This window comes from Trichophyton benhamiae, assembly GCF_000151125.1.
Source record: "Trichophyton benhamiae CBS 112371 chromosome Unknown Abenha-G-c-62g06.r1, whole genome shotgun sequence".
Lineage (NCBI taxonomy): Eukaryota > Fungi > Ascomycota > Eurotiomycetes > Onygenales > Arthrodermataceae > Trichophyton > Trichophyton benhamiae.
Window position 1 is genome coordinate 300,865 of NW_003315090.1, and position 24,915 is coordinate 325,779.

Genomic DNA, 24,915 nt, shown 5'->3' on the forward strand with positions numbered 1-24,915 from the left:
ACGTCTCTATATTCTCAACACATAACGTTAGTAGGAATCTGAAATGGCCAAGGTGCAGTAGGCAAGGCAACTTCTGCTCAATTAGATGTAGTCAACTCATGCTGCGCCGGTCTCTCCCAACGTGTAACATAATCCCCGGCCTCCTCTGCCTCAGCTCTCGATCGCGTGTACACATCAAAATTTCTGAATTCGTTTCGTGGTTGATATGGTACAAGTTTGGGGTACTCTGGTATTGATAACGGCTCTGTTGCTTCAGAAGAGTGCTTTATCGTCTTTGTGGTCCTGCGTACAGCTGCCCATTCACTCAAATATTTCCTGTAATCCGAGATATCAAATCCATCTTCAAGAGGAAGTTGTAAGCTCCACTCTTCCATCTTTTCAATATTGCTGGTATCTCGTTCCCAAGGCGGTATGCGAACAAATTGCTCATCTCCTGTTAACGCCTCATACACTGTGATAATGACGGAGTTAACGTCAATGGAAGTAGTCAGTCCGTTCTGCCCGTCCATCTTTGCCGACATATCAAAGTCGAAGACCTTCAAATCGTGCGTTGTGGGGTCAATCAGAATATTCCGAGGAGCAAGGTCCTGGTGCAGGATTCCGTAGCGTAAATTCAACTGATCGATTGCATCGGTGATCTGCTTTAACCAGCGGAAGTAGAAAGTGCCGCGGTAATCCTTGAGAGTTCCACCAGACATATATATAGAGGTGAACCCGAGGATTGTCTCATTCACATCGTCGATGACGATGCGGTGGAATGGGACAAAGAGATCATTGCCCTGCAATCCTTTGAGTATATGGAGATTCTGCCAGAGATTCAAGAGAATATCATCGATGATGGTATATTTGAAAACGAGACGTTCACCAGTCGTCTCACCATCAGAGGAGTTGTACTCCACCAAATCCGTACAGATATTGATCCTATCAAGTTCAGTAAGTTCCGACCTGCGTATAACTTGATTCTTGTCCATAGGCCCCGTGTATTTAGGATATCGCACTTCCATAGTAATATCTTCACGAGTGAACTTTTCCAGGGCCCCGTTCTTATCCACAACTATGGTGTGTTGGTCTGGGCCAAGCTGGTCTGCGAATCGGGCTGCGATTTGCCTATACGCTTCGATATCATCTCCGCCCAGTAGCTCAGAAGGGCCGATGAGTTGTAGCCATCGACGAGTATCCCAATCGATGACAGTCCACTTCATATCCACTAAGTCGTCCATGCCATTGCTGAAATGAAACCGCCTTCTTGAATCGATCATTCTGGGAATGTGCAGGCGGTTGAAGGATGCGGGGATTTGGCTCAAAATGCCGGAGGTTCACCTCAAGTGAGAGAAGCCGGAGGTATTGTGTGTAGGTTAAAACAGATAATTCAGGCAGTTAGTTATATCACGAGTCAAAGTGCAGTAAATGGTTAATGATGGTTCGGGTTGACAGGTCCAGATTCTCACGATGAATAAATCGCAAGTGAACTTGGCTGGGACGGGGGCTTTCTGGTGATATAACTAGTTTAGTTAGTTAGTTAGTTAACCGCCAACAAGTAACCCGTTAAGTTAGTCAGAATGGAATATTACTCCATCGTGCTTGCCCACCCGAGGCCCCCCATTGTCAATGCAGTGTCCAGAGGAGCAAGGTTGGCAATAATAATTGGATGTCTGCCTAGCTCCGCCCTGCCAATAAGGCTCATCGCTGGTGACAGCCCCCGGTTCGTCGTTAACTAACTGAGTTAACTAAACTTTAGCCGGAATTTAACTTTGGCCCCCACTGCTGTCAAAGCGTCCTCCATTCGTGCCACGAATAACTATATCAGGTTCACTGAAAATAGAAACCATGCACTCGTAACATTTGACATAACAACCTCGCTCATACACCACATATCTCCTGGAAAGTCTCAATATGGCTTTCCGCTGGCTGAATGAACCCCGAGTCATCTCACGAGGCCCACAACGGCGCTTAAAAACTCATTACTTGAGGATGGCTCAATTGCTGATCATGAAACTTCATGCAAGACGTTACTGGCCAGAGAAACCAACATTAATGCAGTCTCGCATCAATACCTACTTCAGCGGCAAGTGAGACGGCCCGGAAGTCCAGTTAGCTGCGTGCCTAACAGCGCATAACATATACCCGTCTCTATAACCCATGCCTCCTCAAAGATACCTATACTTTAGGGCCGATGCGATTTGGCAACTCCTAGCCAGTCATTCCTGCCTCACACAACTCCGACTAGATCTATGTTGCTTGCTTCCCGCGGATGCGCCGCAAAGAACTCGAGAACCAGCCCGGGATGCTGCAAATGACTCAGATAGATTGGGCGACATGATACCATGTTTATGCCGGGGTAATGCTCCGCCCCAGGCAGCTATGTACAGCACGATGGAAGAAGGCGCTTGGAAAGGTCCATTCATTGGATAGTCTCCCTGTTCTCTTTCCACCAGCTTCTCTCTCTTACTATTCCTCGGGCAGTCGGTTGACATACTCTAGGCAGCAGCAGCAGATCACCATGAAGCATTGCTTTGGCCCATCATATCCGGAATTGTTCTCTGCTACTACTACACGTACACTTCTATAAAGCGTGCTTTCTTTCCCACGGTTTTTTCTCTTGCTCATCATCATCAAGCACTTCTAAGCCCCCTAATCCACATTCAATCAGATCCTCAATATATCTCTCCTGAAAATACTCAATTCATCCCTTTGTGTCTCTCTATCTTGTCCGCTCCCCCAGAAAATATCAACATCATCTTGCACTATGAATCAGCAACAGATCATTACAACCACCGACATTCCTGTTTATACCCAGAACAATCCTCGGTATGACACACGTTTTATCAATCAAAGCTGTACATGTGGACGATATGTATTCTACTCGTCCGTTTGTGGCCATGAAGTCCAGAGATATGCCCATCACTGTGGAAAATCCGCGAGCCTAAGTACCAATAACAGTATATTCTGCAAGTATCCGGTGAAAGAGTATTTGATGACCGCTCGCGTGAACGTCCCATGCAAACATTGCCATTAGACGAATTCGGCGCTTCACCACCACCGTTCTTACCGCAACATACCGGTCACTTACCTTTACTTCCAATCACACTCTACATGGAAAAATATAAAACCGTCTCAATATACGAGTGCCCTCAACCGCCAACCACTGACAATCAACTGGTGTCTCCGAAAACGGCTTCCTTTCTTCGCAACGGACGTTTATATGGCTTCAATCTCAACGTCTATGTCATAAAATTGTTCAGTTACTAGGTTCCTGGAGACCACGTGGACAATCTTCCGCTAGGCTAGCATTTGCGGTTGCTTATCTCATATATTGTTCATCCGCTTATTTCCTCTACTTCCTCTCATTTTTGACATACTCAGCTGTATTTTCATTGATGCCGGCAATCCCCTATGTTTAGCAACCCCATTCTTACATTCCTCAGGTTCCTCCTTCCTCCTTCCCCCTCCCCATCCCTCTTTTAGTACTTATTGCATCATTGCCCTAAGCCCCTGTTTGTTTGTTTTTCTTTTTTTTTTTTTCCAGCTCACAGTCCCATCCATCCCTATTTTATCTTGTTATACATTGCTATATATTGTCCCCTGCTTCAGCGTCGATTTTTATATTATAAGGCTCCTTATCCACTCAATATATACTAAATCACTCATTGAATTCTATATGCAATTAACATCCCACAAGCTGGCTATTGAATTGGTCTTGGATCTAAAAGTGTAATATTTCCATGGGTTGTTGTACAACGTATTAGCTAGAATATTGGTAGCGGTCGTAGAGATAAACTTTAGTATTTTCTTATTTCCTTCTATCCACTCGCTACTTTGTTTAATCATTGACTAACCAGTTAATAGTCATCTAACTACTTATCTAAAGAGGCTTATTGGTTTCTATATACGAATAACTACTGATTCGCTCATTTGTATTCAGGACCTTGGTATATATACTTGATGGCTATTATTGGACCATTGGCTAGTCTCTCGTCGACTACTTATAACTCACTGCGACAGATAAAACATCTTTATTGCAATCCAAGGTATTTTATACTGATTGAGCCAGCACTACCGTGGGTGTAGATACTGAATCAAGCCACTCTCTGGACTTCCATGCATGAATAGTTAATCATTTACCTCCGTGCTCATTAGTTAGTTACTTGGCCTGCATTGCATGGTTAAACTCTAGTTAACTGGTTGTCGTTTGCTCAGCTGCATTCTCTAAACCTCTTCGTTCGCATAACTAACTACATATATTAAAGTTGCTGGCTGGCTATATACTATACTCTACATTATTGATTTAATTAAATACTGTATATACTTCTCTGGTACTTATTCCCGCTCGTTCTACGACGGGACATGGCCGAAACAAGAAAAGGAAAACCTCGAATTACCAAAATCAAGGGAGAAAGCAACAGGATAACGAAATACAAAACTGCAAAATCCAAACTTTCAAGGTTTAGACAATTCCAGGAACGACAATCCAAATCCAAGAAAATCGAACGTGAAGATGAGCGGCGTCGTCAAGAGGCCGCATCCAAAGATATGAAAGTAACTCAAGCATCGCTTAACGACACAAGCACATACATCTCTGAGAATGTCTGCGTCCAGCCTCCTGTGCCTACACCGTCGACACCCAAAAACGTTGAGCCCGAGAGGGAAAGTCCCGAGCCTCCCTTACAATACATCCAGCCTAATGAGATATTGCCGTATCTCGCGAAAAACAAGGGATTCCGTATTGACCCAAGGACGGGATGTACGTGTGGATGGTACGTCTTCCACTCGGCAATCTGCACCCACGAATACAATCGATACCGACATTGTTGCGGAGCTAAAATGACCAAGTCATGTTTGGAGGTTTTTTGCAAATCGCCAGCTCGACGGAATGTTATCGACGAGGTCAAGATTCCACGTCTATGTTATATGTGTGAGCGTGACGCCGGGTAGTTGGCCCTTTCTTTCCCCGTCCTTTTACTTCCGACGTTGAACCCTTGCCATGCCAGCCTGGCCTTGATATATATATATATATTATAGAAACTATTTACTGGAAATTGCCAATGTGCGTTTTCAGGGGAAACTATAAGCTATCCAAGCATTTTACCAACACATAACTACGCCTTACAGCATACGAAATAGCCAATCTAATTGTGAAGTCGTCTCAGCCCTTCGATGCTGTGACCTCGTCTCCATTAGGGATACCAGACTTGGGTACCTTACCACCTGGTTAAATAAATAACTAGTGGGGAGATGAAAATAAAAGGAGAACAGGAATAAAAGTTACGGGAGCCGGGCAGTTAAATGGGCGATTAGGCGTGATGAGCTAACCGGTAACTAAACATGCATATCCTGGAACCAAGAGAATATATTATTAGATCAGGCAGATACACATGTTTCCTGTAGCCGCCGTGCGTAGCAGCCAACGGGCTGACGTCTATAAATATTCACCAGGGGCCATCTTTCAGTTGCAAGGAATAATGACTCCCACCTAACTTCCCTCTCTCTACCCATCAACATGCCCACATTAGGGGACGACGAATCCAGGACTATCGACCGAAAAGATATACGCACATACATCGCCGAACACGGCGTTATTGACAAGCGAACCAACTGCCCGTGTGGGTGGTATGAAATTTATTCAGCGAAATGCGGCCATAAATTCGCGAAGCTTCGACATATGTGCTGTAATACAAGAAGCCCGAACGGCAGAATCCGTTTATGCAGGACATCAGCGCGACGAAATATCCTGGATGTTCGAGTTGATGGGTTGTGTTCACAGTGTGCGAGTGATCAGCGGGAGAAGGACGTTTGCACCACACCGAAGAGAGCCCAACGAAAGATTCCCACTACTACTGGTCGCCGGCGAACAGACAGATACACCCGGACTCTCTCGCGACTCTTTACGTACCCTACCTCTCGCTATCTTCGTGGACGTAGTTGGTCAACTCTCTAGATGTCTCTTATTTATTCTAATATTAATTAATAATGGATGGATCAAAACCCAGTAGTGTCTCCTATCAAAAGGAAACGGCATCACGTGAATATAATCTTAGTAATCAAGGGGATGGGCGGCGAGAAAGAAGCAAAAAAGGCAGCGAAAGCGACGAAGAGAAAAGAGACGAGAGGAAGAAAGAAGCGTCGCTTGTGATAGGCATATAGACGTATCTCTCTCTGCCCGGGAGCATAGATTCCGCCGCCTCTTGCGTCTCCAAGCACCCGACGTGACGTATGCCTATCTCAGCGTACAGAGAGTGAAGGCTGGGAACTCCATGCATGCTCCGCCCGTCCCGTCCGTCCCCTAACACGACGCTCTTTTCTCCTACTCGCCGTCTGCTCGGTCTGCTGTCTCGTCCGGCCCTTGGAAGCGTCGCAAGCAGTCAAGGTAGCGTTAGTCAAGGCGTAAGTCAGCACGTCTGGGCCCCCTTTTTTCAGCCTCTTCCCCTACCCGCCCCGATCCTGATATGCCGCCAGACGTGACGGTGACGCCCTTCCCTTCACTCGCGCCTGGCGCTTAGCTTGTCTTCCCTCCGGCTTCACCTCTCGCTCTGGCGATCCCTCCTGTCCTCCCGCTGCCTCTGCTTCCCTGACTCTGCCCTCCAGCTGCTCCGCCAGCCTCCCCTACCCGCCTCTGCCTCCGCGACCTCCCCTGGCCGCTTGCGCTGCCTGCGCCCTTCTCTTGCTGACTCATCCTAGAACACGTGACCCTCTCACCGCCCTCCCCCTTTGGGAAACTGCAGAAACATCCACAAGAGAAAAAAAAGGCGAAACAAGATTTCATCGAAGCGCAAAGAAGCAAACGCCAGACGCGGCATTTCGCGACCTCACCTCTCGCTTTGCCTGCACTCCCTGCCAACAGCACCCACACAGCCACGTCGCCGGACAGCGAGCTGAGGGCCGTCTGACCTGGTGCACGCGTTCTCTGCTGCTGTCTCACTCGCTCGATCGGCCTTGACCCTGGAACTCTCACTCCTACGGGTCCCCAGAAATCCCATCGTCAACACACGCAGCAAAAAATAAAAAAATAAAAATAAAAATAAAAAATAGAGACCGGGGGAGCTTCCCACAGCTATCCAAACGGCACAATCGGATGGGTGTCTAACTCGCCATGAACGCCTGGCTCCACGATACGCCGCCCGCCATTCCATCGCCCCTTGACCCCGGCGCAGGCAACCCCAACGTCAATGGCCATGGAAACGGGACCGCGTTCGCCAACCCCCCCCATCCTCCTCCACCCGCGCCGGCCACCATAGATCCCTCCATGGCCTTTCTGCAGCCTCAATCGCAGCAGCAGCAGCAGCAGCAGCAACAGCAACAGCAACAGCCGCCTCAGTCTCAGCCGCAGTCTCAATCTCCCGCGCCGTCGGACACTCCCCAGTTCACGCGCATGTTCAATGGCGCAACTCCCTCGCCGGCATCGCGCATGTCTCCTGGATTCCACCCGCCAAACTCCGTCGTCCCGTCGAAACGATCGCGACCAGATGATGGCTTTCTCGTCTCGTCTCCTCGTCAGGTACCAGGAGGGATTCCCCCAACTGCCGTCTCGCGCTCCCAGACACCGCAACATGGCGCTTATCCAGGCTATCAACAACCACAGCAGCAACAACCACAACAGCAGCAGCAGCAAACTCCCGTAGGCGGCGGAGCAGCTGTTGTTAATGCCAACGGAGCTTCTCATTTTCCTCCCGCACCTGGTGCGGCTCCCGGTGGCCCTGCTCCTGCTTTTCACCCGGGTTTTCAGCAGGCAGCCTCTTCGACAGCTAGCCCGTCTCCAGTGCCACAGGAGTTTGATGCGCAGAGAGTACAAACTACCTCTCCTTCCCCTTTCCCCAGTGCTGCGGTACAGCCCGGCCAGCCTTCATCTGACCACGGAAGCCGTGTTGCCACCCCTCAAGCTCCCACCTCCTACCCTCCAGGCCCGCCTTATCCAGGTCAAGTCCAACAGACTCCAAACCAGAACCCTATGATGCCTGGATATCCTTCGCATGCTCAACAGATGGCCGCGCGTCAGCAGATGTATCAGATGCACATGGCTAACCAGGTGCGCCAGCAACAGCAACAACAAGTACAACAGCAGCAACAACAACAACAGGTACCACCTGGAATGCCAGGCCAGCAAATGTCGAGCCAACAGCAGAGCCAGATGGCTGCTATGCGCCACATACAACAGCAGCAGGCACAACAACAGGCACAACAGCATGCCGTACAGCAGCAAGCCGTTCAAGCTGCCCAGCAACAGGCCCAGGTTGTAGCTCAACAACAAGCTCAAGCTCAAGCTCAAGCTCAGGCTCAGGCTCAGGCTCAGGCCCAGGCCCAGGCTCAAGCACAGGCTATGGCCAAACCTACCACACCAGAAGGATTCCTTCGCGTGCTGCAGAAATTTATGATTCCTCGACGACTACCGCTTGATCCCTCTCCTCTCGTGTGCGGACGACCCATTGTCCTTATGCAGCTCTACGCGACTGTCATGAAGCTAGGCGGTTCCCAAAAGGTTACCAATACTAATTCATGGCCAGTCGTCGCTCAACAGCTGCATTTTCCCGCTATGCAGTATCCCACAGCTGCACGAGAGATACGGGATCACTATTACCGTAACCTTGCCGCCTACGAACAGGCCTGGCTCTCTACACACCAGAAACCAGGCGACCAGTCACAACCGCAGCCGCAGATCCAAATGCCGATGCAGCCTCAGAATGACATAATGTCTCCTGTCAAGCCAATGAATAGCCATTTTGACCCTCAGGTCCAAGCACAAGCGCCAGCACAGGGGTTCATGCAACCGTCAATGCAGCAGCAGCCACCTCAAGTTATGAACGGCTACTCAACACCTAGCAAGCCTAAGCTACAGCAACACTCTGGGTTGAGTCACGCAGAGTCTCTGTCTATGTCTCCCAATGGCCAGAGCATAGCCTCTCCCTCTGTGAAAGAAGATGCGTTTGCTCCACCAACGTACACTTTCAAGCAACCAATACCGGAGGAGTATACACCTCTAACCTTCCCTGAGCCTGTTTTCCATGGTCCTGTCATCGTCGATGAGCTATTCCCTCTGGGTGATGATCTACTCCGTCTGAAGCCCACCGTTCCTCGATTCCATGAGTTGGGTGTAATCGACATCCATGCTCTAACGATGAGCCTCAAATCTGGACTCATCTCTGAAACTCGTCTGGCCCTAGACACGTTAACAACCCTGTCCGCTGAACCAGCGGTCCATCTCTCTCTCGAAAACTGCGATGATCTGCTTCCAACTATGCTAGATACAGCAACAGACCACCTTGAATTGCTCGCGGAACATTCACCGGAAGTATCAGATGAGATACAGCTGGCTTCGTACGAGGAACTACTGCGCGGATGCCGCCAGGAGATCGAGTCGTTGCTTGACGTTCCACCCTTTGGCAGTTTAGAACACTCCCTCGATCGAGCGGTCGACCGTCTCATCTGTATTACCACCATATTGCGCAACTTCAGCTTCTCGGAATCAAATTTCCCTCTCCTCTCTGCTCCAAGCGTTGTCCGTTTCCTTGCTCTTGCCATTCGATATATGGGCACTAGGCATCTTTTCCTTCGCACGCATCAGAATACCCTAGACTTCATGAAAGACGTTCTCATCTTCCTCAGCAACCTTGCCCACGCCATACATATACCAGGAAAGGATGAGGCCCTGGCGCTGCTAAATTTCCTCCTTTCATTTGCACCCTTAACTACCACACCAACATCAGACGACGAACCTCTCATCTTCCCTAGTTACCAGCCAAGCATCCATCGCTATCTGCCAGCAGCAGTCGACAGTTTAGCTAAGCTGTTAGCCCGTGATGACCCCAATCGTACCCTCTACAAGTCTATCTTCTCCGACCCCTCTGTCAATGCATCAACGGCTGGCGCGCATATTTCAACGTATCTCCTAACGCGTGCGTTCGCACTTGCCATCTCCATAATACCGGAGTACTCAAAGGGGAACGTTTTACCTATAACGGAAGCTCGCAAGCCGTTCCTCATGCAAGGTCTTCTAGCTGCGGAGGTACTATCGTCTCTCGCCGATGCTTCATTTGCTCGTGCTTGGCTATGTTCCCACGACGGATTTGCCATTAGTCTTGTTCACCTTGCTGGACTATTAAGTACAGAAAGGCCTCGTCAGTCTATTCCCCAACATCCCAATGCTCTTGGTGCCAGGCAGGATGATGCACAAGGTTACTCTACCATTGTTTCTCGTGCACTCGGTATACTCAACAGACTTGCCTCAAAAGTACGGAAGGCAAATAAAGGCAAGCAGGGCGGTATAGACTTGGGGCTCAACGTCCTGCCTAAGAAGGAGAATATACTAGGTGCATTGGTTTCAAGAGTCATCGACCCAAGCACGCTCAAATTGCTTTGCGAATTCGAAGGGCTATCGAGATAATTACTAAATACCGGCCCGGATCTATGCATCATTGTATCAAGAGCTAGACAGACGGTAGCTAGCATACAAACCACAGATTTTCTTTGCATCTGGACTTGCGTGTGAAAATAAAGGAGGCGGTCGGCTGCCATTGAATCTTTTCCACCCAACCAAACGCCTTTTCCCTCCCCGCTATTGACTCTCGTTTCGCGTTATTATCTTTTTCAGTTTCACCTTTTTTATTTCCCTTCTTCTTTTCTTTCGTCTACCTTTTTGTCTCTATCTTCTTTCTCCGTCATTCCCCCTTTCGTCGTTGGGAATTTGGTTTACCAAATCATATCCACGAACCAGCTCGGCTTGCTGGGAAGAATGACGATGTTTCAGATTGAACTTTTGGACTAGGAGGGAATTGTATGTATGTATTTATGTATGGTATGGGGGGAGTTGAGAAACATTAAAAGCACTGAAAGGAGGAAAGCAAGCAAGCATGTACGCATGCATGCAAACATATAAACGCGCCATATCATCAAACAACTGCTTTCTACCCATTTTTGTCTTTGTCTATATGTTTCTCATTGCATGTATATCTCGACTACCTATTTTATGCAGGGCGTTAAGGTGAAGGTCCTAATCACATACCTGGGTAACAAACAACATTTTCGAGCAGCTTAATCGAAATCCATCTACTCATTAACTTGCATGTCCTCTACATCTTCTGATTTCTCTTCTTGAACTTGACGTTGATAAGCGGAGTAGACCCTATTCAATAGCACACACAGCTATAGTATGTATGCACATAAGTACATAAAGAGCAAGTTAACAATACCATAGACACATACATACTATACAACTGTCCGTAGCTTTTCAAATGAGAGACAGGAACACGAGAAAACCCCCAACAGTAATGACATGCCCAAATGATAAATCACCAACCAATCCGTACCAGACTAAGCTAAGCGTGAAGGGAATAGGGAGTGAAACAGATAAAGACGAGAGCATTATCAGAACAGACCAGGGAGGTAGGTTATGCGGAGTATGCGGAATCAGAAATCAAATATCGCTAAACGCCGTTTTGAAGAAGTGGTATGAAATAATACATTTTGGACAGGAAAAAGAGAGGAGATTTTTCTCGTTCAGAATCGTCGATCAAGGAGGAATTGCGTAACTTCTGGCTTTCGCCATCCCTATAGACCAAACACCGTTAGACATGATCCAGTACTGTCGTGAGTAAAGCGAAAACAGCGTACCTTTATTGTAATGTGTCCGTTCGTCTGGTTGATATATACCTCCGATGGCTTAGATTCAAGGCCAAGGTATTTCACCAAATCATCTCGAAGAGCATTAAGGTCTCCTTCTGTCTTACGGAGTCGAGTCTCCTGCTTGGTTCCGCCGGCCTTGGTAACGAGGTAAATGGGTAGTTGGTTCGAAGGGGTTCGGCGGATAAAATATGGTAGATTAGTGAGTGGGAGAGAATCAGCTTGTCCTGCTGGAGCGGACTGCTGAGGCTGCAAACTAGCCTGGCTGCGGGTAGATTTGGGAGCAGTGAATGGTCGAGTGATGTGCGTGACGATTGTGCGGGAAGAAGTAGCGGGGAAAGAATGTGATACTATATCTGATATGTTAGTATATGTTGCCATTGCTAGTTACGGTTGATTTGGTTTGTATTGCTGCGATGGTATAGATTGCTCAATTGGAGGCACGAGGGAACAAGTCTCTACTTACGCAAACTTCTCGACTGTGGGACTGCTGTTCGCAGCAGACTGTTAAACGAGGCTGGAGAGGCAAAACTGCGCTGGAGGCATTGGACTGTTGACCGCTGAGCAGGAAGTATAGAGGCCATCTTGATTGATAGGTGTGAAGTTGCTAGCTGGTGCTGGCCGTGCTAGAGAGCTGTTGAAGCTGGTGAAAAGCCGAGTGTCTCCCGTCTGTCTGGCTAGACCGAGCTTCTCTTCTATAGCATCCAGGTCTCTTTGTCAGGCAAAAGAGCTCTCTCTCTCTTCCGATTTTTGTCTGCGTCCTCTTCTTCTTATCTCGACGTCGATTTTTCTTCTTCCTTCTCGCTTTTTTCATATAAAAAGTCGAAGTCACCCGATGCTTTCTGCGCTTAACCCGATCGGGCACTAGCGCTTCTGCTTCCACCACACAAGTAAAAAAAACCATCAAAAAGTTCGATTTAATTTTTGGCGGGACGAAGACGATAAACGAAGATAGACGACGCAGGACGAACGACGGAGAGACTGAAGACGACGGACCGCTTCACGAAGGTATACCCCGACTGGCTATTGCAAGAGCGAGACCGTGACCATGGCAGACAACGCCCCGACATCAGCCAGCACGCTGCTCAAGGATGCCGCCGCGCAGTCTGCAGCCACCGCCGACGAGGTCGCCAAAAAGCACGATTTGCTCCCTAAGCTCATCCCATATCTCGACCGTCAGCTCATCTTCCCGCTGCTAGAGTTTGCGTCAAATCAGGAGGAGGACGAGGAGGCTATCGACCAGATCACAAAGTCGAAATATGAGCTCCTCAAGCATACCAACATGGCAGACTATATTGCCAGTCTGTGGCAGGAAATCAACGATTCAGATACTGTACCAGAGGAATTCGTTACTAAGAGAGAAGAGGTCGTGCAGAAACTGCAGCATTACGTTGATGCAAGCAGCAAGATCACAGAGTTGCTACAGGACGATGCTGTAGTAGGCAATCTGCGCAGTGATAAGGCCGCCAACTTGAAGTTCCTTGAGGAGCAGCACGGAGCGACCATTGAGATGGTCAACACTCTCTACGATTTTGGGCGATTCCAGTACAGCTGTGGTAGCTATGGAAACGCTGCTGAACTTCTATACCAGTTCCGTGTCCTCTCCACTGATAATGACAAGGTTGCTGCCGCTACGTGGGGAAAACTCGCCTGTGAAATCCTGACTACCAATTGGGAGGGTGCCATGGAAGAAATCACCAAGGTCAAGGATTCGATTGATACCCGTCTCTTTAACAACCCGCTCGGTCAGCTCCAGCACCGCTCATGGCTCATCCACTGGTCTCTATTCCCATTCTTCAACCACGAGCCTGCCCGTGATGTGCTCACAGATATGTTTTTCCACCCCGCCTACATCAACACCATACAAACCGCATGCCCCTGGATCCTCCGCTACCTCACTGCCGCCGTCATCACCAACCGAAGCCGCGCTCACAAGAACTCTGCCCTGTACCAGAAACAACTCAAGGATCTCATCCGTGTTGTTCGACAGGAAGAATATGAATACCAGGATCCTATTACCGAGTTTATCAAGGCTCTCTACATTGATTTCGATTTTGAAGAGGCCCAGAAGAAACTTGGTGAAGCTGAAGAAGTTCTACGGAGTGACTTCTTCCTTGTTGCTGCGGCGGATGCCTTTGTTGAGTCTGCTAGACACTTAATATCAGAGAGCTACTGCAAGATCCACCAGAGAATTGACATCAAGTATGTTTTTCTTTTACTAAGCTCGTGCTATTTTACGTATGGCATACTAACCAATCTATAGTGACCTCTCCACTCGCCTTGGACTAAGTCAGAATGAAGGCGAGAAATGGATAGTCAACTTGATCCGCGACACCCGTGTTGATGCAAAGATCGATTATCAGGAAGGAACTGTTCTCATGAACCACCCTCCCCAGTCAGTCTATCAGCAAGTCATCGAAAAGACAAAGGGAGGTTTCTTCCGAACACAAGTCTTAAGGTATGCTCTTATTATCCCTTTTATATTCCTGGGAAGTTGCTAATATAATCTCTAGCTCGGCTGTTGCCAAATAAATTTAATTTAATTCTCAACACTAGACGTGATTTGGTTGCCTCATTTTTTACTCAAGTCAATGTTTATGATGAACGGAGGAATGATCCAAAAGCCCATCTTCTTTTTCGTCCCGATGCCGACACCCTTACACTCCTCTTCTAGTCTTCTTCCTTTCCAACCTATGTTTTCTTTCCTTCAATCCCTTCGCCATATGGAACGGCTGCTCGGATTGACATGTTTTGGGTGGGCGTTTTTCAAGTTAATCCCGTGTGTTGTGTGTGTTAACGGTCTGCATACTCTTGTCTATGCATAGGTTTCTTAAACATTTTAGTTTCAATGGTAAACGAGATTTATGCCTTAACTGTTCACATGTTTTTTACTTCGATTGACCCATTATGGACCTATATAAGATATTAAACTCCAAAGTAGAGCGAGTCTACCTATATGGAGGGACAACGTATTGGGAAGTTTCGTCGACAGTTGTATCAAAACAGTGTGTCTATTCAAGCAAAAGTAGAAAGCCACCAAGCACCATAACGTAGCGACCCATAGAGGGAAAAGAAGCGTCAAAAGGGGATATCCAGGAAAAAAAGAAAGAAAGAAAGAAACAAAGATGTGTACTGTATGCTTCGTACAGTAAGTAGATCCGTGGACATAATGAATATATCCAAGATCATGTCGTGCCCTGTTGTATTCAACACCGGTATCGCCTCGATCGTGACCCACGATCATAAGAACGATGTTCTCTTCCCCGATCTCGGTCTCTATTTCGCTCACGGCCTCTGGAAATGGACACCGGCACAGGCTTATGGATGGAGGTCTGAGTGGCTGGGTCACCTGCTTCTTCGTGGCTACTTGACAACTGCATTGTCTTTATCGTCTGGTCCAGTTCAAACTTCTTAGACATACTCTTCAGGTCGTCGATTTGTTGCTGCGGTCACATCATTAGGCAAATCGGTCCACAGATATGGAAGTAGGCCGCACCAGTAGGGAGAGAAGGGCATGACGTACTTGGGTGAGTCTGCTTCCAGTGACTAGGTATCCATCTCGGCCCTAGAATTAGAGTGTCAGGAAACGTGGAAAACGGAAGAGTTATACATCCACTAGTGAAAGGTTGGAGGTTCCATACATGGTAGGTATATGGCCTCGCGGACGCCGTCGGGCCGAGAAAGATGTGGATATTGCTGAGAATGACTTGTCGAGATAGCTCATAGCCTGGTAGCCAGTACTGCTCGGGCTGTGACATTTTTCCTTGTCCTTTGTTCTGTTTCTTGACTGGACGCCGTGGTTTCAGGGGGTAGCTTGAGAAGCGTTGACAGGGGGGAAACGTGAAGAAAACAAGAGCAGACAAAAAAAAAAAAGACAAGACGACGAGAGAGAGTAGATGAAGAGAGTACAAAGCGGACGCAGGATACAAAGGTATAGATATAGACTATCTATGACTCGGTCACAGGCAGGGGGTGGTTGTGCCGTGCAGTGCAGCGTGTATTGAGGACGGATGTTCAACACACTCAGACGTTCATCTTCTGCAAAAGATGAAGGGAGGTAGACAGAAAAAGACGGGGGAAACAGCAGACTAGTTGTCGTCCATCACACGGCCAGCTTCGTACACAGCGGTGCTTCTTCCTCGTAGCCAGCCAAAGAGACGGGAGAGCAGAGAGCAAGCACGCAGCGCCGGCGGGCGTCTCTCTCCGTCTTATATATTTCCCGCCGACTTTCCAGGGAGCAAAAAGGCGCCCCTATTCTCTTACGTCAGCCAAGGGCCACCCAGGTCAGCTGATCCCTGCGCGCTCGGCCTTTCCTCAGCTCTCGACCACAGCTTCGAAGTGAGGCTTCACCCAGCGAGCACAAGGCTTCAGCACATCCACTCACGCTCGTACAGGCCTCCGATCGTTGTGGGCTGCGTGCAGCTAATATTCATTTACCGCTGCACGCCCCCTGTCCCAGTCGTGGCGTTTGCAGATTCGCAAGTTTTCGCTCCTCTTTTGTGTGCAGGTTTTGTTGACCAGACTGCCTAGTTCGGGTCTTCGCCCAAGACGCTTTGGCGCCAGCGAGTCGGCAGGCATCCGTATGAATGAAAAAGGTGGGAAAAGGGGGAGAAGACAAGCCATCGGCAGTGCTGAAGTTGTTCTGACAGGCGCCTCCTTAGTGAAGCGGACTGGCCAGTGGCAACTGATACAGCTAGATACTCCGTACCGGAAGGGAAAGGATCCTATTGTCCTTTCCCCTGGAGCCCATGAACGAGCGTGCTTTGCCTTGACTTGTCTCTATCCCATTGTCGCATTGGTAGAAAGCTCCTGTGGGACTCACTGTTGGCTAGTTAGGCGCATAAAGAATCCCCAGCATCTCCAGCTAAATTCCCCTTTCTAGGGGAAGTGTCCTGGCCTTGCCACCCGATGCCTGAGTGCGTGAAGGCCTGCCTATGCTGGATAACCCTGCCCCAGCCTTATAAATGGCACGCTTCCAAAGGAAGGCTTAACTACCTAAGATGCGTGCAAGGATAGTCAATAGAGACGTGCCCGTCGAAAGCATCTTTCATAGATGGCAAACTTATACATACTAGTAGCCATCATTTTCGAGATAGTGCATCAACGGCGCTGGGCGATCTCAGCTACTTTTTCTTTCGTAGTTCCTCCATAGATCCATCTGATTGCATGGATAGGTGTATCGAAAAGAACCCTTGCTCCTCATAGCTCTTGCTGCCTGCTTTGTTCCCACAGGGAGATGTGAAATGAGGTCATATCTCTATTTCCACTAGCATCAGCTGCATTGTGCATCCGAGTCAATAAGCACTCAAGGAAAAAACAAGTACAGAGTACAGAACGTAATTCCACTCAAGGAGTGTTCCACGAATGGCGATCCAAACCGACCATACATCATGGGTCAAATCCTCTCCCGAGGAATACAAGTAATGTCCTCCTTTTCGTATTTCCCGTAGATAACTCAAATCTCGCTCTATCTTGACCGCCATGCACAGGGCGTGCCTCGTGAGCCGTCTCTCAGGAGGCTCCGGATGGACCCGAGAGTTCTAGTTCGCTTAGAAGGCGCGGTTGCAGTGGATTTGTGAGAGAAACTAGATAGGGACAAAACCCTACGTCCATTGTGGGCCAACCGTTGTCCATATTCACGACGAAAGCCAAGCAAGTTCCTGGCTTGGGTATTTCTAGCAGATGACCACCGGCCGGATCTTGATAAGATGAAGACAGGGCTATTATACGGAGTAGTTTGGTGGAATTATCAAGTCGCAGCCTCTCCGCAGTTTGAGGGTTCACATTGTGTGTGGATGGGTCAAGCTTATTCTAAGCAGGGCGGATATATTTATGTATGCGACCCTGTGCTTCCATCCGTTTCTCCAGCTCCATCCAGGCCCCCTTGAGCAATGCATCAAGAGTCAACCATTGCAAATATAAGGCGCATTACCCGTTTCACCTGGTTCGGTTTATAATTATTGCGTCGTTCTCTCGCTTTTTTCAACGGAGATAGCACTAAAGATTGTCAGGTGTAAGCGCTTCGTACTGATTGGTCAGTGAAGAAAATACATTTATTGGTCGGCTGGGTAATTTCTATTAGAAAAAAAAAAAAAAAAAATTAGATATATTCTCCTATACCATGTAAGAATGGGGGAAACACTCATGTTTTTACCACCTTCTTCGATTACCACGAGCCCTGTATAATTTTCTTTTTCTGTAAATTTCCTGTTTTTCTATAGTTTCGTCACTCTAATCCTCGTGGGCTGGCTGGAAAGGGTGGATCAGCATGTCACTGAAACTACAAGGCGAACAAGTCAGTTTACTTCTGAATATATAAAATAGGGTGGTGTAGTCATACTTTTCCAACTTTTCTCTCCCACGGACCTCTTCAACGAGCAGTGGCATCCTGACAACGTTAAAATCTTCGTACAGCTCATTAATCTCATTCAAATACTTTTTTTGCATTTTTCGTCTTGCGCCACACTGTTGGCACGCATTATCTTTCCCGGGAAACAAAAGCTGATTGACAACAATGCAATGGGTATCAATGTTATAGCTCGTCAGCTCCTGTATCATGCGCTCAGTCTCATACAAGGACAAGAACTCGGCAATGCACACGCAGACAAAGGTGGTCATATCAGCATCCTTAAACTGAGAGTTAACCTCCGCAATAGTTTCTCGTAGTGATTCCATTTTTGATAGCACATCGTCAAGATTTTGCCCGCCTGGTAGGCCGCCACGAGCACCGAGGACCGAGTTAAGCATGGGGCCAAATTGGCCAGAAAGCTGCGATAGTTTGGAAAGGGCCTTTTCTAACACGGTTGGGAACTGCAGGAACCGAAGAGTATGGCCGGTAGGAGCGGTGTCAAAGACAATAACTTCATATGATAAAGATTTGACTTGCTTCAAAACCTCTGCAAAGGACATGGCTTCATCGACACCAGGTATCTAACACGGAACTTTAGCAGCTTTCAACGAAGAGATATTGTGGCTGATACTTACACTAAAAGCCAGGTCTTGCATCATTCCACCTAGACCAAACCCGCCCATGGCATCGTCATTTCCGTCACCGCCCCCACTAGCCATTAAATCCTGAATGCTTCCATTGGGGTCAATCTCCATAGCGCTCAGATTATCATATCCATCAATAAGTCTAGCTTCCTTGCCAAATTTCTGGCCGAAAGCATCACTTAAATTATGAGCAGGATCCGTGGATATAAGAAGCACAGACTTCCGCACTTTGGAAAGTTGTATGGCCAGCGAGCATGAAGTTGTAGTTTTGCCGACTCCGCCCTTTCCACCGACAAATATCCATCGAAGGGTCTTATGGTCTAACAGACATTGTAGGGTAGGCTCCAAGACGTCGTCGTCCCCTACCACGGCGGTTGACGACATGTCGATAACGCTCTAGGTGGGGGTTTACGGAAGGGTATTCGAGAAGTTGGTTAAAAAGTAGGTGTGATCTCGGTAACGGATGCTTGACCGGCGAGTGTATAAACTTGCGCCGCCAGGTAAGCCAGCTTTCAGGGTTAATCAGTTTGTTAAAACGAGTTGATAGTTGATATCCTTGCTTGTGATTGAGTGTTCAATTGCATTTTTGGCTACCTGAAAGACGCTTGGGCCAGCTCTGCGTTGTGGTCACATGACACACACGCCAAGCTGGCCGTTTCTATGAGAAGCCACCGAGTTCGACATCGTGCTTTTAATTTGCACAATTCTTCCAGTGAGAGGTTTATCACCACCCAAAAATACCCTCATAATGGTAAGCCCTTTAATGGGATATATGCCATGGGAGCTCAATTCGAGTCCAGGATCCAATTCGCGTACCATATCCTCTTAACCAGGCTATTGATCCATTCATTAGACAACAAGGATTGTTGTTAACTAATTTGCTGCCGGATTCTTCGTTCGTAGCCCACTTTCGTGTACTGGCACAGCTGATAGGAGAGTAAAGAGGCAAAGGACAGATAGTGAAACTGACGATACCAGAACCAAAAAGTTATGAAATTACCCCCATTTAGATCCTCCAGCGACTGTGTTGAGGACTGCTGATTTCGAACCCCCACATTTACCGTTATCTCCTTGACTAGACCGCTAAATTCAGATAAGGATGGGACTTCCATACAGCCGAGGCAAGCCTGGTCTAATTACCAAGATTGAACGAATCATTATATCCACAGTCATCCAGATATATGAGATTCAAGCCAATCCTGGATAGCGTAAACAGCTTGAACTAGAGTGTCCCCGAACTGCCCATGTACATCAAGGTCAGATATTCCTTTAGTTACCCTGGCCAGAAACATGGACCGAAGTATGGTTTTCTATGGCGAGGTTATATAAACCGATCCAGTTGGTAGTTATACGTAGAAAGTGACCTAGGATTCTGGCCATGCGGCTGTCTTAGGGGAACAGAGAATATACCCTGATGTCGAGGAAATCCGATTTCAACAGTTCAAGACAAGGCATAGTTACATGAGCTACGGCCCGAAATTTGAGCGCCATTAGCGCCCTGGCTGTATCCATACGATTTGGGTACACTTCTTGCGCAAAGTCTCTCGAGAACGCTGGGATAACCTCCAATCATCATCATGAATCTCGCGGTCAAAGTCTTGTATGTTAATGCAAGATATATGTAGCGCCTATTCTGGCCCTACTCGGCCTTCGGTTGACTCTTGAATTACGGCCAGCCACCTGCGGATACGTTCCCAGAACTAACAAGGTCATTGCGGAACTTGCACTTCCGATCCCTCCTTCCTCAATGTTTCAATTAATCCCGAGTTTCGGCGGGTATTATACCTTACTTGACCTTGGTTTTTATACCCTTTGGTATCCGTTGTGTGTATATTGGTGAACAAACTATATCACACGTGTTCGGTAGGCCACCACTATATGCAGGAAATGACCCCGCTATCTTCATCAGCTGTTGCGTAGTGGGCGATTTTTCTACGGGGGACGGTTGTAACGGTCACAAATGGCTTAGGTAGCGTAGTTAATTTAATTATGCACTGAAGCCCACAAGGATATGCATGGTCTTTCCAATTTAAGCTTCTAACCACAACACTGACTGTGTATACAACTATAACCCCTCAATAATGAGATTATACTTAACCTGAATCCTGTTTGACCCATCCTCCTTGAAGACACGAGAAATAACTTCGGTGTTTGTTTCGGAGTAAAATCAGGAGCTGGAATTTTGAAAAGCGGCGGCGTTGTAGTTACGGACTTGGCTTTTCTCTAAGAAAGTTATTTTTTTCGCCCATGTAATTATGCGATGTATCGTCGCTCGGGTTATAGGAAGGATATTCCATACCGTCCACTCAGTAGTGACCAAGATTGATTAGATAAGATTTTGTAGATATCGAAATCTGATAAGATCCATTCAGTTAACTGCTTACCTCATGAGTGAATTAATACGTAATGGAGGATGCTAATTGGTTAATAAGTTATCTGATCCGCTAATTATCAACAAGCTTGGCGATAGAAAACCTTAAAAAGAGAACGACCAATTCTGCATCCTCAACTCCGTACACTCATATGGAGTTAGAATCAATCAACAACTTGGTTAAAATTCGACATACAAACAGCTATCATGGTACAATTGCTCCATATCAATCTGGCATTGATTGATATTTTGCTTTATTTTGGTCTTTTTTTTTGAGCGGTTCTCAAAAAAGAGGGGGGATAACACACTATTCTCTCCATGAGTATATGACCTCGAAGGGTAGTCAACTAAAATACCCCACTCACAATGTGGACTGATTCGTGTGGCAAATGCGAAATCTCAGTCATACCCATGCGTGGAATGGTCCCGGTATCTCGGCGCAGTTGAGAAAGACAACTACTCAACTACAACCGGCCGGGCGAGCCCATCGTGGACGGGGTCGAAAGGACCCAGGTAGTCTGCTTTGTTCGGGACCGCAGAATTTTTCAATATTTTATCTGTGGGTCATGCTATTCCCGGTAAAGAGGAGAAATAAGAGAACCAACAGTGGTTCTATTGAGTCTTCTCACGGCATGCTCTTAATACAAGACCTAGGGCCAAGGGTTCTCCGGTTGCCCCGAGTTAGGCGAATTCATAACTAGGGCTGTAACTTATATATTACCCTGGGCAGCCTCTGGTTATGGTAGACTAGAAAGAGCCTTTATGTCGAGTTAATGCGGCTTTTGACTTTTCTTTCCTTCCCCTATTGTATCCCGTCGATACGATTTCCTTGGACAGGGGAAAATTTGAAGTCGACACTATGTTTTTGTTCAAGCTTCTTCTAGGGGCCTTGTTTATAAGGATTGTTTCATCAAGGGAACTGGCAAACAATGAAATCTGCTTTTCTGCCGTTTACAGGGCGTATAAACCTATAAAATTTGCCGGTCCTGCTGGCAAAAAACAATGGGTTATGTACTGCCGGAACCGTTTGAAGGTAGCATCTATATACGCATCCGCAAAAGTGTACTGCCAACCCGAAGAAATACTTTCCGGAGTCGGCGTTCTTGAGGAGAATTGTCAGCGGCGCATCTCTCAGCCTTTGCTACCGATGTCAGACTTTGCTGCCAACCTCACCGACGAAACTATTGCTAAAATGAAAGTTATCGAAAACGGAGAAATATCGCCAGAGAAAAAGGTCAACACACCGGTTCTGATTTCCAAGAAATTTTTCGATCTTTCATTGAAGACAGTTGTATGGAAGCCTCTAACTCAAAAAGTATAGAAGAGATGCTGACAACGCATAGGTCGTCAATAATACTGAAGTGAAGCACCGTCACCACTATGGGTAAACATTTATATTCTAATGGTTGTGTCTTTTATTCCATCTTCTTTTTCACTGACCTTGGTCTAGATTTGCTATGTATGGCATTTGGGGTACGGTTTTAGTCCTTGGAATGATCAACAACTTCTGCAAGTGGGCATTTTTTAGGCAGTCGAGGACGAAGAGGAGTGACTTGGAGGGCAGCTATGATCTTAAGCTCAAAAATCCTCATCGGGTTTTCAGGCCGTTTTTGTATCTCTCCGACTGGATTCAAACACATCTGACAATCCCGAGCACTTTTGGATCTTATCACTTGCGAACACTGTACGGGTGTGACATGCCAACCAGAATAGAAGCAATTGTGATATTCTCGTATTGGCTTATCATTGCGATCCTGTGCTGTGTCAACTATGACCTTTTTGCTGGGAATTTAAAGTATGTTTGCCTCAGTTTAGCTTTGTGGGAACCCTGCTAACGACTACATTCTTATCTATAGCATACCAAAAACAAATGCACAACTATGCCGGTATATTGCCGGTCGTACTGGCGTGCTTTCCTTCGCAAATTTGCCCCTCGCCTGGATGTTTGCAGGAAGGAACAATATATTCCTTTGGGCCACAGGCTGGAGCTTCCGAATGTTCAATATCTTCCATAGACAGGCTGCTCTAGCCGCAACCCTACTTGCCATTGCCCATTCCATCGCATTTACAATATTCTTCTTCTTAATAGGTTAGTGTAGCCGTATTTGGAAGATGCAAAGAAAACTTGGCTGACCAATTTCCTTCTGTTATTTAGGCTCGGGAATATATATCAAACGATTTACAGAAAAATGGTTTTGCATGGGTGTTGTGGTTAGTGCATTCCTAAATGATCCACATACCTAAATAACAATTAACCGGGGCTTTACTAATGAATCTACAGGGAACTGTGGTAATGAGTTTCCTGGTAATATTCTCATGCCTATGGCTCCGAAGGAAAACATATGAGTTGTTCTTACTCATCCACATTGCACTATCTACTGTGACAATTATATCCATGTTTTAGTAAGTTTCAGCCGGAATGTAATATCTTTCACAACACCTGCTCATTTTGTTATGTTAGCCACGTATCAGTCTATGGAGGCGAATACGACCCTTACCTTTGGCCACTTGTTGCTATATGGGGCTTTGAGAGGACTCTGCGCATTATTCGAATCATATACTGTAACCTTCGTGTTCGATTCGCTGGAGGTGGCCTTCAACACACGAGCTCTGTTGCTTACTACGACGAAGTTTCAGATATCATCAGGCTGGAGGTAACACCAGCTGCAACCGGTATTTCTCAAAAGCCTGGACGGTATTACTTTCTGTACCAGCCCTTCAGATGGACTGGGTATGAGAGTCATCCATTCACCCTCGGGGCATGGGCCGAGACTTCCAAAGTGGCCATTGAGAAACTTTCAGAGACTGGCTCTTCTTCTCCAGTTGAGAACAGCAAAAGTGATGAAATGCAGCAGGTCGCCAACGTTTCCAAGGACCAAAATCCAGAAGGTAGCCCATCCAATGAGACAACCTACGTATTTTGGATACGACCGTATAATGGGTGGACTCGCCAACTTCGTGACCAATGCTTGAAGTCCAGTGGCACTGCTATCTCCACTACGTTGCTATTAGAAGGCCCATATGGTGACTCTGCTCCTCTGTGGGCATACGAATCGGTTCTATTTATCGTTGGTGGTACAGGTATTGCTGCTGCTGTGCCTTATATCCAGGATCATATCCGACGCACATCTGCGACCGGAACAGGTACATGTACAAAGGATATGACACTTGTTTGGTCAGCGAGACAGGCTTCCTACGTTCACAATGTGGCCTCTAGGGAGCTACAGCCCGCCCTTGAGCGTGGTGACTTTTCTGCTTCCTTCTATTTGACGAATGGTGACAAGAGTGCTGCGTCTGCCGTTCCTTCCCTAGCCTGCACGAACACAACGTCGTCCTTGGACACTAATGTTCTAGATGAGCTGACCAAGGACTCCAGACTGAAGTCTCTCACTGCAATTCCGAAATACGAGGTGAAATATGGGAGACCAGATACTAAGTCTATTATTTTGGAGCGGGCAAAAAGCGCAAATGCGGCCAACTCGCGGCTTGCTGTACTTGTCTGCGGTCCGGATAGTCTAGCAGACGAAGCAAGAGAGGCAATCCACAAGGCTATGCTCCAGGGATATCGGCAAATCAGATACATTGAGGATGCGTACAGTTGGTAGCCCTTAACAGATCTGCGAGGGCTGATGACTATTTCTCCATTTGCATTCATTGTTTGGTCATTTATTGCCTTGCAGACTTTTGAATTGTTTGATGTTTGTTCAGAAGTATGTGTTTCTGTGGTAGTATTTCTGCTATGGAGCGAGGGTGAGAAGTATATAGTTAGACCTTGGATTTATATATAGAGCTGTCATTATTAATTACGAACGATTAAGGATTTAAGTAGTTATTGATCCGGCCTTGCACACCTAGGGGAGCGGCCAGAGCTGATAGTCATCACGTGTAACTGATTAAACTGGTTGGGGACCCCGGTTGATGGTAACTAGACCTTAATCCTCGAC

At 47.2% G+C, this 24,915-nt stretch overlaps 8 protein-coding genes across 8 annotated transcripts; 5 read left to right on the forward strand and 3 right to left on the reverse strand.

Annotated features, from left to right (window-relative positions):
- Nucleotides 1–77: 77 nt before the first annotated feature.
- On the reverse strand, nucleotides 78–1,259 carry ARB_02042 (uncharacterized protein; the record flags this gene model as incomplete). Its single annotated transcript, XM_003011767.1, has 1 exon — nucleotides 78–1,259. The coding sequence occupies one exon, from the start codon at nucleotides 1,257–1,259 to the stop codon at nucleotides 78–80; it is 1,182 nt and encodes a 393-aa protein (XP_003011813.1).
- Nucleotides 1,260–4,344: 3,085 nt separating this feature from the next.
- ARB_02043 (uncharacterized protein) lies at nucleotides 4,345–5,096 on the forward strand (the record flags this gene model as incomplete). Its single annotated transcript, XM_003011768.1, has 2 exons — nucleotides 4,345–4,741; nucleotides 4,933–5,096. 2 exons carry the CDS (start codon nucleotides 4,345–4,347, stop codon nucleotides 5,094–5,096), a joined length of 561 nt encoding a protein of 186 aa, XP_003011814.1.
- Nucleotides 5,097–7,087: 1,991 nt separating this feature from the next.
- Nucleotides 7,088–10,372, forward strand: ARB_02044 (ARID/BRIGHT domain protein (SWI1), putative; the record flags this gene model as incomplete). The annotated part of the gene is made up of 1 exon (XM_003011769.1): nucleotides 7,088–10,372. One exon carries the CDS (start codon nucleotides 7,088–7,090, stop codon nucleotides 10,370–10,372), a length of 3,285 nt encoding a protein of 1,094 aa, XP_003011815.1.
- Nucleotides 10,373–11,484: 1,112 nt separating this feature from the next.
- ARB_02045 (uncharacterized protein) lies at nucleotides 11,485–11,988 on the reverse strand (the record flags this gene model as incomplete). Its single annotated transcript, XM_003011770.1, has 2 exons — nucleotides 11,485–11,535; nucleotides 11,599–11,988. The coding sequence occupies 2 exons, from the start codon at nucleotides 11,986–11,988 to the stop codon at nucleotides 11,485–11,487; spliced, it is 441 nt and encodes a 146-aa protein (XP_003011816.1).
- Nucleotides 11,989–12,655: 667 nt separating this feature from the next.
- ARB_02046 (uncharacterized protein) lies at nucleotides 12,656–14,108 on the forward strand (the record flags this gene model as incomplete). The annotated part of the gene is made up of 2 exons (XM_003011771.1): nucleotides 12,656–13,809; nucleotides 13,871–14,108. The coding sequence occupies 2 exons, from the start codon at nucleotides 12,656–12,658 to the stop codon at nucleotides 14,106–14,108; spliced, it is 1,392 nt and encodes a 463-aa protein (XP_003011817.1).
- Nucleotides 14,109–17,838: 3,730 nt separating this feature from the next.
- Nucleotides 17,839–18,984, reverse strand: ARB_02047 (uncharacterized protein; the record flags this gene model as incomplete). The annotated part of the gene is made up of 2 exons (XM_003011772.1): nucleotides 17,839–18,537; nucleotides 18,592–18,984. The coding sequence occupies 2 exons, from the start codon at nucleotides 18,982–18,984 to the stop codon at nucleotides 17,839–17,841; spliced, it is 1,092 nt and encodes a 363-aa protein (XP_003011818.1).
- Nucleotides 18,985–21,830: 2,846 nt separating this feature from the next.
- On the forward strand, nucleotides 21,831–22,292 carry ARB_02048 (uncharacterized protein; the record flags this gene model as incomplete). The annotated part of the gene is made up of 1 exon (XM_003011773.1): nucleotides 21,831–22,292. One exon carries the CDS (start codon nucleotides 21,831–21,833, stop codon nucleotides 22,290–22,292), a length of 462 nt encoding a protein of 153 aa, XP_003011819.1.
- A 376-nt stretch (nucleotides 22,293–22,668) lies between these two features.
- Nucleotides 22,669–24,576, forward strand: ARB_02049 (ferric-chelate reductase (Fre2), putative; the record flags this gene model as incomplete). Its single annotated transcript, XM_003011774.1, has 5 exons — nucleotides 22,669–22,766; nucleotides 22,828–23,060; nucleotides 23,127–23,182; nucleotides 23,253–23,374; nucleotides 23,433–24,576. The coding sequence occupies 5 exons, from the start codon at nucleotides 22,669–22,671 to the stop codon at nucleotides 24,574–24,576; spliced, it is 1,653 nt and encodes a 550-aa protein (XP_003011820.1).
- Nucleotides 24,577–24,915: the final 339 nt, after the last annotated feature.